At 41.2% G+C, this 15,895-nt stretch overlaps 1 protein-coding gene across 1 annotated transcript in view; it reads left to right on the forward strand.

The window, feature by feature from the left end:
• The window catches only part of KLHL7 (kelch like family member 7), a 34,023-nt gene extending 21,473 nt beyond the window's left edge, over positions 1–12,550 (forward strand). The window contains exons 8-11 of the mRNA XM_089673193.1: positions 1,843–2,083; positions 3,184–3,385; positions 4,647–4,744; positions 11,406–12,550. Of these exons, the coding sequence (XP_089529319.1) occupies positions 1,843–2,083; positions 3,184–3,385; positions 4,647–4,744; positions 11,406–11,689 (825 nt within the window). The 3' untranslated portion in view covers positions 11,690–12,550. The remainder of the gene's footprint in view (positions 1–1,842; positions 2,084–3,183; positions 3,386–4,646; positions 4,745–11,405) is intronic.
• Positions 12,551–15,895: the final 3,345 nt, after the last annotated feature.

Consider the following 15,895-nt stretch of genomic DNA (forward strand, 5'->3'; position numbering starts at 1 on the left):
TACTTTTTGCGCTATAAATAAAAAAGTGCAAAAAATTTGAAAAAAAAAAAAATTTTTCTTTGTTTCTATTATAAAATTTTTCAAACAGGTATTTTTTCTCCTTCACTGATGTGCGTTGATGAGGCAGCACTGATGGGCACTGATAGGCGGCACTGATGGGCACTGATAGGCAGCACTAAAGGGCACTGATAGGCAGTACTAATGAGGTGGCACGGATAGGCGGCACTAATATGCAGCACTGATAGGCGGCACTGATAGGTGACACTGATGATGGGTACTGATAGACGGCACTGACTGGCATCACTGCTGGGCACTGACTGGCGGCACTGACTGGCGGCACTGACTGGCACAACCCCTGGGCACTGACTGGTGGCACTGGTGGGCAGCACTGGTGGGCACAGGTGGGTGGCACTGGTGGGCACAGGTGGGTGGGCACAGGTGGGTGGCACTTCTGGGCACAGGTAGGTGGCACTTCTGGGCACAGGTGTGTGACACTGCAGAGTGGCACAGGTGGGTGCACTGCTGGGCACAGGTGGGTGATCTGCTGGGCACAGGTGGGCGGAGCTAGTGGGCGCACTGCTGGGCACAGGTGGGCGGAACTTGCGGGTGGCACTGCTGGGCACCGATCATCAGGGCACTGATCATCAGTGTCCTGATGATCGGTGCCGATCCCCGCTGTGACAACTGCCGGTTCTCAGCAGTACTGTCCTCACGATCTGACAGCGTGAGGAAAGTGCAGCCGAGAACCGGCACTTGCATTTCCCTGTGATCAGCGTGTCATTGGACACCGCTGATCACGTGGTAAAAGGCCGCTGGGATCGGCCTTTTACCACATCACGTGATCAGCTGTGTCCATCTGGGGCACGCAGGAGAGCGCGTTCTGGGGGGACGTCATATGACATCCACCCAGAACTGACCGGCCGCAGTGAAGCCGTCATTCGGCTATCTGCGGTCGGCTACTAGTTAAAATGCATCTCTCACTTAAATGGCTTGAATCCTTTTTGCCGCTTGGCCTGCACATCCCTATCAAGTATGTAAATTAGCCAATGTTTTCAAATCGTTACTTGTCAATACATGGCCTGCAACTAAGAGGTGATTGGTTGCGAATTATACTTTTCGAGTCTCACCGGCGTTGGGTCACCTTTATGATAGCTGTAGTAGCATTCACTGTGCACAAAAGATTGGAATGTTTAGGTTGTACCCATTGAACCAAAACAAGTTACCCCATGATTAAAGGTCCATGCACACTAGGTAGCTGAAAAAATTCCTAACCTCCAGCAGAAAAAGCAGCAGAAAAAACGTTCATAGTGGCTTGTATTGTACAAACGTTTTATGTGCATATAGGGGCATTTGCTTTTATAAGGGTTTTTTTTTTCGTAAAACATTCCCCTCTGCTCATTTTCAATGTACACTTGAAAAGAGCTAAACCCCGCGCTTAGGCGTGGCAAGTATTTTTTCTGCCTGAAAAGCTCCTCTCAAAAACGCACTTGTGATGGTGTTTTGTTTTGTTTTTCTGCAAATATTTCTGTAAATACCCAAATGTGCATTGAGAAATAGGCTGAGATCGAGCTGCTTATACAGGCTGAAGAAAAAAAAATGGTAAAAGCCTGTATAAGCAGCATTAGTAATGCCCAGTGTGGGTAAGGCCTTAAAAGTTAGCCATTGTTTTTGTTAGTTTACAGATCTGGGAACTCCTCTAAAAGTAGTTATTCTCTTTATGTTAGTTTGTATTTATTGATTTATTTCATAGTATTTTATTTACTTTTTGTATTTTGCTTTTTTACCATTTGCATTGACAATTTATTAAGCCACATTGTTCACTTGTATACTTTATTTTGGCAGGATTATAACTGGACAGATATCCGATGTCCATTTGAGAAGCGCAGGGATGCAGCTTGTGTGTTCTGGGACAATGTGGTCTATATTTTAGGTGGCTCTCAACTTTTTCCTATTAAGAGAATGGACTGCTACAATGTTGTGAAGGACTCCTGGTACTCTAAACTGGGGCCACCAACACCCCGAGACAGCCTGGCTGCATGTGCTGCTGAAGGCAAAATCTACACATCTGGGGGCTCAGAAGTAGGTGAGAAATTGCAGCTTTTAGTTCTCCTATTTTCAATTCAAGGAGTTATTTTATTTATATATAGCCCATGTTTGTTTAATGGTAACACATTTTTAGTACTGTCCACTGATATTAGTCTCTGTTCCAATGGAGTGCAGAACCTTATTTACTTAACGCGCGCGCACGCACGCACACGATTTACTAAAACTTTAGAGTGCAAAATCTGGTGCAGCTGTGCATGGTAGCCAATCGGCTTCTAAATTTAGCTTGTTCAATTAAGCTTTGGTGAAAAAACCTGGAAGCTGATTGGTTTCTATGCAGAGCACTCTCCAGTAAACCAACCCCAGTGACTCATACACTAAGCTTTCAAACTAATTGTCCATGAAAATATCTATGAAATTTACCTCCCTGGCTAATACCTGAATTTTGATGCATTTGCTGAATAATGTATTGGACACAGTTGATGTAGTCTGCTGTATTTATCTTTTTAACCATTGTATAATAAACCTTCAAAATCAGTCATTCATTTGGCAGTTAGATCTGGCAAGTGGTCCTCGTAAGACCTATTCTCTTTCAATATATATATATATATTATACACACTCACTCTCACTGGCCACTTTATTAGGCACACCTGTTCAATTGCTTGGTAACACAAATTGCTAAATCAGCCAATGGGATTTTCACACACAAACATCTCTAGGGTTTACAGAGAATGGTCCAAAAAAGAGAAAATATCCAGTTAGTGGTAGTTGCGTGGATGGGAAATGCCTTGTTGATGCTAGAAGAGAATGGGCTGACTGGTTGCTGCAATATTTAGATGGTAGGGTCAGAATTTGGCGTAAACAACATGAAAGCATGGATCCATCTTGCCTTGTATCAATGGTTCATGCTGGTGGTGGTGTAATAGTGCAGGAGATATTTTCTTGGCACTAGCAAGGTGTACCTAATAAAGTGGCCAGTGTGTGTATACATAAAATATATTATCTTTCTGTGGGAGTGTTCGCCTGTTTGCTAACTTGAGCTCATTGTTTTAGGTGGCCTTCAAAATTACACTCCATATTTTTATTTTATTAGATTTTTCTTTGGATCAATGATTCATGCTTATTTTTCTGTGTTACAGGAAACTCTGCCCTCTACTTGTTTGAATGTTATGATACCAGGACAGAAAGCTGGCACACAAAGCCCAGTATGCTTACACAGCGCTGCAGTCATGGGATGGTGGAGGCTAATGGGCTGATCTATGTGTGTGGAGGCAGTCTGGGAAACAACGTATCTGGACGAGTGCTGAACTGCTGTGAGGTGTATGATCCAACAACTGAAACGTACGTGTGTTCAATGAAATGTGTTTCTATAGGGAGGAAACTGCTGAAGGCACTGTTTACCTGTAGAAGAGTAATGCATTGATTCTGGCACCAAGAACTTCCTTCAATAGGCAGAAACTCACCCCTTTCTTTGACCTCTAATGATCAGTCAATTGAGAATTGACAGAAGATCGTACAAATCATAGGTAATTCATTTACAAGACATCCCTGTTTGTGCTGGCCATAGCAAACTAATGCCATCAGTCCTGCCTCGTCCAACGTATCTCCTCGTACCAGTATGTTCTGCTAATTTGTACGAATTCACGTGTTTGTCCAGTAAATGCAACTGATCTTTATTATCTGACATTCAGTGGAGAGGTGAGTCTGAGCACTCAGAAGCCTGTAATGATGGGATGCAGGAAAAATCATCCCCCAGTTTTCACATCTTTATTATTTATTACAGGCCAACTGTTTGCCTGCCCCTGTGTTATTTTGTCAGGATATTTACACATTGTGTATGTATGTGTATGTGTGTATATAATATACACACACGCGCGCAAAAAATGTTGTATAGTAAATGAAGTGTCCGAGGAAACACTAGTCATGCAAGACTTTCTGCATTCAGGGAATAGAACCGTATGCTATACACAGATTTATGAGAATGCTGGTATACACCCGCATACATCCATTCATGCCTATGGCTGGCTGAACGCAACATCTTGACTTCCCAGGTTCAAAGAAAAAAAATCAGAGTTTTTAGTTGTATACCCTTATGCCTGTGTGCATGAGCCCTAATTGACTCATAAACGCTGGGCATCTTATGAATTTGTCTAGGTTGTGGTGCTTGGAATTCCTGTTCTTTCCTTTTGAAGCCCATCCTATTTTCTGTACAGACTGCTAATTATAACACACACATGCACAAACACTGGGTAAGGTAATGATCTACGATTTTTACAAACAGGTGGGAATGCCTGTTCATACATGGAATAGGATATAGAATTTTTTTTATATAGCTGTGTAATATTTGTAAAATTGTAGGCCCCTTTTTGAGTTTCTAAAAAAAGACCTGTTCTTGTTTCCCATGCAGCTAAGTTTACATTCTCCTAGTCCAGTAAGGAAAGCCCATAGGGGCAGTTGTTGTTTCTGACACATAAAACATTGTAAGTGGGATGTTTCTGCAACTGTAAGTTTTTATTTATGTCACTCGGAGACGGCACCTGTTATGTTTTTGTGTGTGTGTGTTTTTGTTTTTTTACAAAAATTAATCAATTTATTTCTCTAGGTGGACTGAACTGTGCCCAATGATTGAAGCACGGAAAAACCATGGATTAGTCTTTGTAAAAGACAAAATATTTGCCATTGGGGGACAGAATGGTTTAGGTATGTGCTTTCCTCAAACAGGTCCAATTCTGCATCTGGCATCCTACCCTCACAGCGCCAGCTTGCCTCCCCAGTATGCCACTGGACATCTAAATATAATATTGTAATACTAACTTTCTGAAAGTTGGTATCTGCAAAGGGTTAGGGACACCCTGTCTGTTACAATTCGGTTATGGATATACAGTGCCTTGAAAAACTATTCATACCCCTTGAAATTTTCCACATTTTGTCATGTTACAGCAAAAACGTAAATGTATTTTATTGGGATTTTATGTGATAGACCAACACAAAGTAACACATTATTGTGAAGTTGAAGGAAAATGATAAATGGTTTTCAAATTTTTTTTTTTTCTAAATATCTGAAATGTGTAGTGTGCATTCAACCCCCCTGAGTCAATTCTTTTGTAGAACCACCTATCGCTGCAAATACAGCTGCAAGTCCTATTGGGTATATCTCAACCAGCTTTGCACATCTAAAGAGTGAAAATGTTGCCCATTCTTCATTGCAAAATAGCTCAAGCTCTGTCAGATTGGGTTGAGAGCGTCTGCGAACAGCATTTTTCAAGTCTTGGCACAGATTCTCAATTGGATTTAGGTCTGGACTTTGACCGGGCCATTCTAACACATGAATATGCTTTTGATCTAAACCATTCCATTGTAGCTCTGGCTGTATGTTTAGGATCGTTGTCCTGCTGGAAGGTGAACCTCCTCCCCAGTCTCAAGTCTTTTGCTGACTCTAACAGGTTTTCTTCTAAGATTGCCCTGTATTTGGGCATCACAGTGGCTAAATGGTTAGCACTTCCGCCTGGCAGTACTAGGGTCGTTGGTTCGATTCCCAGCCATGGCTCCCCCTGCCTGGAGTTTGCCTGCGTGGGTTTCCTCTGAGTACTCCGGTTTCCTCCCATGCTCCAAAGACATGCTGGTAGGTGAATTGGCTCCTGTCTAAATTGGCCCTAGTATGTGTATGTATGAATGTGAGTTAGGGACCTTAGATTGTACGCCCCTTGAGGGTTAGGGACTGATGGGAATGTGCAATATATATGTAAAGCGTTGTGTAAATTGACGGCGCTATAGAAGTACCTGGAATAAATAATTTGGCTCTATCCATTTCCCATCAACTCTGACCAGCTTCCCTGTTTCTGCTGAGGAAAAGCATCCCCACAACATGATGCTGCCACCACCATGTTTCACGATGGGAATGGTGTTTTAAGGTGATGTGCAGTGTTAGTTTTCCGCCACACATAGTGTTTTGCTTTTAGGCCAAAAAGTTAAATTTTGGTCTCATCTGACCAGAGCACCTTCTTCCACATGTTTGCTGTGTCCTCCACATGGCTTCTCGCAAACGGGACTTCTTACGGCTTTCTTTCAACAATGGCTTTCTTCTTGCCATTCCATTCCATAAGGGCCAGATTTGTGGAGTGCACTACTAACAGTTGTCCTATGGACAGATTCTCGCACCTGAGCTGTGGATCCCTGCAGCTCCTGCAGTTACCATGGGCCTCTTGGCTGCTTCTCTGATTAATTGTTCTCCTTGCCCGACCTGTCCATTTAGGTGGACAGCCATGTCTTGGTAGGTTTGCAGTTGTGCCATACTCTTTCCATTTTCAGGTGATGGCTTGATCAGTGGTTTGTGAGATGTTCAAAGCTTGGGATATTTTTTAATTAACCTAACCCTGCATAAAACTTCTCCACAATTTTTTATCCCTTACCTGTCTGGTGTGTTCCTTGGCCTTCATGATGCTATTTACTCACTGATGTTCTCTAACAAACCTCTGAGGGCTTGACAGAACAGCTGTATTTTATACTGAGATTAAATTACACACAGGTGGACTCCTGTTTACTAATTAGGTGAATTCTGAAGGCAATTGGTTCCACTAGATTTTAGTTAGTGTATCAGAGTAAAGGGGCTGAATACAAATGCACCCCACATTTTTCAGATAATTGTAAAAAAAAATTTGAAAACCATTTATCATTTTCCTTCCACTTCACAATTATGTGCCACTTTTGTGTTGGTCTATCACATAAAATCCCAATAAAATACATTTACATTTTTGGTTGTAACATAACAAAATGTTGAACATTTCAAGGGGTATGAATACTTTTTCAAGGCACTGTATGTTCCCTATTGCCCCAATTGCATCACAATTACAGTCCTGGCCAAAAATATTGGCACACCTGCATTTTTGTCAGATAATGCGCCACTTCACCCAGAAAATTGTTGCAATTGCAAATGTTTAGGCATTTGCATGTTTGTTTTGTTTGTATTGGTATGTCACAAACAGGGGAGAAACAAAAAGCTAAATCTGACACATTCCACGCAAATATCCAAATATGGACTGGACAAAATTATTGGCACTCAAAATTGTAAGAAATGATTGCTTTGCAAGTCTGTGATGCTCCTGTAATTTTGTAATTAACCACTTGCCCTCCTGAGGATTTACCCCCCTTCCTGGCCATGCCATTTTTTGCATTACGGCGCTGAATTACTTTAACTGATAATTGCACGGTCATGCAACGCTGCACCCAAATTAAATTTACGTCCTTTTTTTGCAAGAATTAAGTTTTCTTTCGGTGGTATTTGATTGCTTGTGTGTTTTTATTTTTTGCGCTATAAAAAATAAAGACTGACAATTTTGAGAAAAAAAAACTATATTTTTGACTTTCTCCTATTAAAAATGTCCAATAACAAAATTTAAAAAAATCAAATTTCGTCATAAATTTAGTCAAAAATGTATTCTGCTACATAATATTATTAGTAAATCACTCTAATCAAAAATATCCCGTGTCAGCACACTTCACCCCTACCCTTAGAGGTGTACACAATATACAAATAATATGCTTAGTGATAGTAATAAATAATAATCTTATTCCCCAAATAGTGTATATCAATCAAAGGTCCTATATTCAATAGTCCAAAAGTTTATAACAACCAAAGTCCCCTTCAAACAAAAATTATATCCAAAAATTGTCCAAAAGTGGTGATATGCTCTTCAAAGTCTTGTAAAGGCTTGGTTTACCTCAAAATAAAACAAAAAATAGAAACCACATAGTGCATTATCCTTAGTATATTAATTACATATAACTCATCCAGTGATAATTCACCAAAGTGAAACAAAAAAGTGTAAACAGCAAACGTGTGCCAATACACTATATATAGTGAAAAACTGTGTAGGTGAATCACTCTTTAAAGTGCTTATAACACACACATAAATCACGTCTACTACAGTAAGGAGTGAATACCCTTACCAATGTGTATATCATTTAAGGCTTTAGATAATCATCCCCAAGTAGGCTGTGTGATGGGACGAATAATATTCTGCCAGTATCCTCACTTTCACCTCCTCATACTCCAATGTGGATCCAACCACACTATTTCCTCAGACCAATATCGCCATCCCGATAACGATATATATATATGCACATAAAAAAATATATAGTATAATACCGCCACACATACGGATCACAAATTTTATTGGTGCTGCTTACAATGTAAAATCTTTTTTATCGCATGTTTGAAAGTATGAAAAAACCTGGATGCCGTCCGTCTAGGAGAGTCCAAACCGCTACAAACAGTCTTGCTTCCACTCTCCAAGATGGCCGCCGCTCAACTTCCGGTTTCTCGTTTGCGTCTGACGTCACTTCCCTCTAACGCGTTTCGTCATTGGACGTAATCATACAGGGTCCAATGACGAAACGGGACCCTTTATGATTACGTCCAATGACGAAACGCGTCAGAGGGAAGTGACGTCAGACGCAAACGAGAAACCGGAAGTTGAGCGGCGGCCATCTTGGAGAGTGGAAGCAAGACTGTTTGTAGCGGTTTGGACTCTCCTAGACGGACGGCATCCAGGTTTTTTTCATACTTTCAAACATGCGATAAAAAAGATTTTACATTGTAAGCAGCACCAATAAAATTTGTGATCCGTATGTGTGGCGGTATTATACTATATATTTTTTTATGTGCATATATATATATCGTTATCGGGATGGCGATATTGGTCTGAGGAAATAGTGTGGTTGGATCCACATTGGAGTATGAGGAGGTGAAAGTGAGGATACTGGCAGAATATTATTCGTCCCATCACACAGCCTACTTGGGGATGATTATCTAAAGCCTTAAATGATATACACATTGGTAAGGGTATTCACTCCTTACTGTAGTAGACGTGATTTATGTGTGTGTTATAAGCACTTTAAAGAGTGATTCACCTACACAGTTTTTCACTATATATAGTGTATTGGCACACGTTTGCTGTTTACACTTTTTTGTTTCACTTTGGTGAATTATCACTGGATGAGTTATATGTAATTAATATACTAAGGATAATGCACTATGTGGTTTCTATTTTTTGTTTTATTTTGAGGTAAACCAAGCCTTTACAAGACTTTGAAGAGCATATCACCACTTTTGGACAATTTTTGGATATAATTTTTGTTTGAAGGGGACTTTGGTTGTTATAAACTTTTGGACTATTGAATATAGGACCTTTGATTGATATACACTATTTGGGGAATAAGATTATTATTTATTACTATCACTAAGCATATTATTTGTGTATTCTGCTACATGTCTTTGCTAAAAAAAAAAAAAAATCCCAATACGTGTAAATTAATTGGTTTACGTGAAAGTTATACCATTTACAAATGGCGGAATATATACTGGGATTTTTATTTTTACTAGTAATGGCGGCGGTCAGCAAATTATAGTGGGACTGCAGCGGGCATTCTGACACTGGGGGGAACTGACTTAGTGTCACTGACATCCCCAGTGACACCAATAGAGTGATCAGTGCTAAATGAAAGCACTGACACTGTACTAATGGCACTGGGCAGGAAGGAGTTAACTGTGTGCTGTTTTACTCTGTGCTGTGTCTGTGTGCTTCACTGTAAGCACACTGCTTGGATGGCTGTGCTGTGCACAGCCATCCAAAGTAGTGTGCATGAGCTGACAGGGAGGAGAATTGTATTTTTTGCATACAGTTCTCCTCTCTGTCGGAGATGCTCATGAATCCCTGGGCGCCGGCAAGTAATCACCGGCTGGGACCTGGTGATTGACAGCTGCGGCCGCAAATGGCGGCGCAGGTAGGGCGCGCACATGCCTCTCTCGCACCCCCTACCCGGAAATGCGAAATAACGTATATATACACGTGATTTTGCGCACCCATGCCACCCTGTAGCAGTATAGCTGATATAGGGCGGTCGGGAAGCGGTTAAACCCACCTGTATCAATTAACAGGTGCTGACAATATAGAAATCACACCGACAACCAGTTAAAATGGTGAAAAATGTACTCATCCTTTCTGATGTGTGTCTCTGTGTGCCACATGGAGCATGGAGAAGAGAGAGTGCAGAAAAGAATTGTCTGAGGATTTGAGAACAAAAATTGTGGAAACGCATGGACAATCTCAAGGTTATAAGTCCATCTCCAGAGTTCTTAATGTTTTTGTGTCCACTGTACGCAACATTGTCAAGATGTTTACAGCCCATGGCACTGTAGCTAATATCCCTGTACGTGGACGAAAGAGAAAAATTGATCAGACATTGCAACAAAGGATTGTTTGGTGGATAAAGAACCTCGATCGACTTCTAGACAAATTCAAGCTGACCTTCAGGCACAGGGTACAACTGTGTCAACTCGCACTGTACGTTGCCATCTGAATTTAAAGGGACGTTATGGTAGGAAACCCAGGAGGACCCCACTGCTGACACAGATATATAAAAGAGCCAGATTGGAGTTTGCCAAAACTTACCTGAGGAAGCCAAAATCATTTTGGGAGAATGTGCTGTGGACAAACGAAAAAAAAAAAAGACAGCTTTTTGGTAAAGCCCATCATTCTACTGTTTTCAGAAAAAGCAATGAGGCCTTTAATAAAAAGTCCCTACAGTCAAACATGGTGGAGGGTCACTGATGTTTTGGAGTTGCTTTGCTGCTTCAGGCAGCAGAGGTCTTGACTGTGTGCATGGCATTGTGAAATCTGAAGACTACCAAAGAATTCTGGGGTGCAATATAGGGCTCAGTGTCAGAAAGTTGGGTCTCCGTCAGAGGTCATGGGTCTTACAGCAAGATAATGAAACTAAGCACACATCAAAAAGCACCCAAAAATGGTTTCAGACAAAGACATGGAGAGTACTGAACTGGCCAGCAATCAGTCCAGATCTTAATCCCATAGAGCACCTGTGGAGAGATCTCAAAACAGCAGTTGGGAAAAGGAACCCTTCCAATCTGAGAGACCTGGAGCAGTTGTTGAAAGAAGAGTGGTCCAAAATTCCAGTAGGGAGGTGTAAGAACCTCATTGATGGTTACAGGAAGTGATTGATTTCAGTTATTTTTTCTAAGGGGTGTGCTACCAAATATTAAATTGAGGATGCCAATAATTTTGTCCAGTCCATTTTTGGAGTTTTGCATGGTATGTGTCAGATTTGGCTTTTTGGCACTTCATTTTTTTTGTGTCAGACAGACTAATACAAACAAAAGAAAGAAACATTAGAATGCCTAAACATTTGTAATTGCAACAGTTCTCTGGGTGAAGTGATGCGCTGACAGAAATGCAGGGGTGTGAATATTTTTGGCCATGACTGTATTAAGAGTATGGTTATGCGATAGCAGTATTACATGCTGTGCAGTTATCTGTGCTGACAGAGATTTGTGGTATATTTTCAGGTGGTCTGGACAGCGTTGAATATTACGATATCAAACTTAATGAATGGAAGATGGTATCTCCAATGCCTTGGAAGGGGGTGACTGTGAAATGTGCAGCAGTCGGCTCAGTTATTTATGTACTGGCTGGGTTCCAAGGAGTGGGCCGCTTAGGACATATACTAGAGTACAACACAGAGACAGACAAGTGGATTGCCAACTCCAAAGTGCGAGCCTTTCCTGTGACCAGCTGTCTAATATGTGTTGTGGACACATGCGGAGCAAATGAAGAGACACTGGAAACATGAAGATTTTATAATGTGGAATAAATCTTCACAGTAACCAACTATTTGTAACCTGTCTTTGTCCTTTTCTGTTTATGGGCTTTACATTTCATCATGTACCATGCTACAGAGGATGGGCAAAAGATAAGGTGGACTGCGACCTATCTTCAGTCTCCCAAACTTCTTGCATTTAATCTGCTCCTGTACTCCCAGGAGTTAAAAACTTTGGAGCGGTTCGTTAGTTTTAAAAAGTTTTATGATTTAATAATGTGGACTTCAATGTTCAGTATAGTGCACCTGCTGAATAGTTTGGGCACGTACCTTTATACACACATAAGCACATCATAGGAAATGCATATTTCTTCTGTATATTATATTCTAGAATGTACTGGGATGTGCAGGATGGCAGTTAAGCATCTCATCAAAAGTCTGTGCTGCAAATTGTTTTGGTAGACAAATACCACAAAAAGGTGTGTCTGTGTACTTTAAAAAGTGAGTTGCAGAAAAGGCCTGTGCTGTATACTGTAGCAAAATGGAGTTTGCCTTGCAGCATGAAGGTCTAATGCTTATTCCATCATAGAAGCCACATCTATGTTCCCCACGTTTTGCATGGAATTCTTGATGGTCATTGATTTTCTTATGACTCTTCCCCTAAGCAAAAATGAAAAAAAAGAATGCATCGGGCATCAAACTTCCTCTTAAGATGTAGTTATACACTCTTTGAGTGTGGGCCCTTAATAGAATTAGTACCATCTGATGGACTTTTGAGGTATTTAGGAACTTCCTCCCAAATTTGCAGCCTAATTGTGTGTTATATTGAACAATGTCTGTTGTTTCAAGTTTGTATGTTTTGCGATTTTGTTTTTAAATAAAAGGTAAACCCAATTTTGACTAGTCCCATCTTTTTTTTTTTTTTTTTTATATTCTGCATTGCCTACTTCACACCAGTGATGTATTTTATACATATATTGATACTTTAAGGGTATTTTACTGTTATTACACAGGATTTATATAGCGTGAACAGTTTGCGCAGCACTTTACAACATGCGGGCAGACAGTACATTTACAATGCAATTAATACAGGAGGAATCAGAGGGCCCTGTTCATTAGTCTACAAGCTAGGAGGGAGGGTCAAGTGATACAAAAGGTAATAGCTGTGTGTGGGGGGGGGGGGGGGGTAAGCTGATGGAGAAAATAAAACTTCAGTTGTTAGGTCGGGGCAGAATAGACTTCTCTGAAGAGAAGAGTTTTCAGGGAGTGTCTAAAGGCAGAGTAAGAGGTAGACAGATTGGGGTAGGGAGTTCCATAGGATGGGAGAGGCTCAAGAAAAGTCCTGGAGGTGAGCATGGGAGGAGGTGACGAGGGAGCTAGAGAGCAAGAGGTCTTGGGAGGAACGAAAAGAAAAAATAGGTTGGTATTTTGAGACTAGGTTAGTGATGCAACTGGGGGCTGAGTTGTGGATGGCTTTGTAAGTTGTTAGTATTTTGAAATTAATTTGTTGGGTGAATGGCAGCCAATAGAGGGATTGACAGAGGAGTAGCTGACACTGAACGGTTGGTAAGGTGGATGAGCCTGGCAGAAGCATGCATGGTGATCTGAAGGTGGGGGGGGGGATAGCCTATGTCATGGGTGCTCAACCTGTGGCCCTCCAGCTGTTGTGGAACTACATGTCCCGTGAGGCATTGCACAGCTGACAGTTACAAGCATGACTCCAAAAGGCAGACACATGATGGAAGGCCACATGTTGAGCACCCATGTGTAAAGGTAATCTAGTGAGGAGGGAGTTGCAAGAGATGACCAGGGAGTGGACTGTTGACGGCTAACAGTGTTTACAGTCTGACATCAGCCAGGTTTCCCCACACCCATCAAATGTGCAACTAGCTATTGGCTTTGCTGGTGAGTTCACAACACTAAAAAGAACATAAGAGGAGTCTCCCTTTCAATTGTGGTACATCCTGCTAATTGAACACCATTTCCCAGAAACCCTTGCACTGTCGTTTCTGTAGCAATGCATTGCTTTCATAGAGTCTGGTGTAGTATGCAGGAGAAGCCCCTGAGAATGAAGCTTCAAAATAAATATATATATTGTAAAATTAAAATGGACACAAATGTGGCCCTTTTAGGTCAGACACCACTATTCTATCATTCTAAAACATGGCATTATTATATCTTTTCTTGCATCCAGTATTAATACTAGCTTGCATAAATAGTGGTTTTCCATGTCACTGAAAAACATGCCATAGATCATTTTGCAAAAAAATCTCGTTTAACTTAAATATATCATTGTGCTTAACTAAAAGGGAGGAGCATCCTACTGCCAAGAACTGTATGTGAAAGAAGGGGTACCTGTTTCTATCTTACCACAAAGTGCTGGTAAACAGGAGTCTGTTTTTCTGTGCACTGAAAACCCCATTAATGAGCTACATCCAACACAACCTAAAATGCTGATACAATAAGAAACAATATCACTTTTAGAAGGGTAACACTGTGATAAATACCTTCCAATCAGATGTGAACAAAAGCCTTTTGAAGTGGAGTTCCACTCATCTGTCAAACAATAAAAGTCAGCAGCTACATCTAGACCATCAGACCAGAAATAGAGGCGGGTACCTGTCAAATTTGGGTACCCGCTCTCCCCCCCCCCCCCCCCAAAGTGCCAATCCTTAATGGGGAGCAGGGGAGTAGTCCTTAAAGCGGAACTTCCCCTTTTGGGTGGAGCTCCGTTTTAAATGCATACTAGACACAATAGGGTTTATTTACAAAAATGGAGAGTATAAAATCTGGTGCAGCAGTGCATGGTAGCCAATCAGCTTCTAACTTCAGCTTGTTCAAATATGCTTTGACAAAAAAAAAAACTGGAAGCTGATTGGTTTCTCTGCATAGCTGCACCAGATTTTGCACTCTCCAGTTTTAGTAAATCAACCCTAGTGCCTGCCTGTCTAAGACTTGTTTTCTATCTGGCTTTCTATCCGGCTACTTCATTGGCAAAACAGGTAAGAAAAAAAAATCCCATAATTTGTTATGGGAGCAATCTTCATTGAATGTAAAGGATAAGTTCACCTTTAGGAACATGTTGCATGTTCCGCCTGTTTTTAGGGAGGAACATGTAACATGTTCCCACTGCTGCAGCTGCTCACCAATCCCCTCTCCCTGTCACAGCAGTACGGGGAGCTTACTAGCTGTCACTTTTTAAAAAGAGCTCAGAGTTCTGTGAATGAATCAACTTCCGACATCCTTTGCGACTGTTGGCTTGTAGTTCTCCGTGAACTACCATGGCACTGTTGAGCGCTTTAGTAGTTCATTGATTCTTCCTGTTCCTCTGTAACTGCCTGTCCGTACAATGTACGAGCAGACAGCTTATACTAACAGTCTGTGGATTGCTGGTGCAATGCTTTCCAGGATCCTAAAGAAAAAGTAAATGCACTCATTTTTTCCTGCAAAAAATATGTGCATTTATTTATTTTTTTTAAAGGTGAACTTATAATTTAAATCCTTTCAAGATCCTATTCACTCCATTATTGAAAGGTATGAAGATGTGTTTCTGTTAGTGTCATTTCCTGACCAACCATCACCATCATCCATTTGATTATTCACCAAGTTTTCTTCAATTGTCTACAAACCTCCCTCTGCTGTCCCAACCCACTTTTATTTTCCATACCACTGAAGAGAATGCTGCTGTACACTCATAAAGCAAATCTCTGGAGGTCCAGAGCAGATACCTGCTGCTGTGTTTAAATTAAAGTGGAACTAAAGTCCATTGGGTGAGTGCCATAATGTGCCTAGCATACTTTCCTCGCACAATGCCCTCCTCCATTGAAGAGCGGTCCAGACGCTGGGGACTGCCAATGCTGACCTCCTCCTGAAATTGCTAGTTGGCCATCTGTTATTCTCTGGCTTCAGTATATGTCACTAACCCTGAGCTACTATGTAGAAAGTCGGATATCATCTCCACACTTGTTCTTTTAAAAAAACAACGCAGCCATCACATCTAAACTGCAATATAATAAATGTAGTTAAATGTGGTTAAAATAATTCTTAATTCCAGGATTGTTAGAAACAAGTTACAATATCTGGTTCAATGGGAAGGCTATGGACCAGAGGAAAATTTTTGGGAACCTGAGGAGGATGTTCATGCTCCCAGATTGACAAGAGTTCCACCAGAGGTTTCCGCATAAAGCTGGCCCTAAGACGTCCAGAAGGCCATCTTGGAAGGAGGTGAGTACTTTCAGG

Source organism: Staurois parvus, unplaced genomic scaffold (assembly GCF_062004578.1).
Source record: "Staurois parvus isolate SC_StPar_1 unplaced genomic scaffold, SC_StPar_1.0 ptg000136l, whole genome shotgun sequence".
Taxonomy (NCBI): domain Eukaryota; kingdom Metazoa; phylum Chordata; class Amphibia; order Anura; family Ranidae; genus Staurois; species Staurois parvus.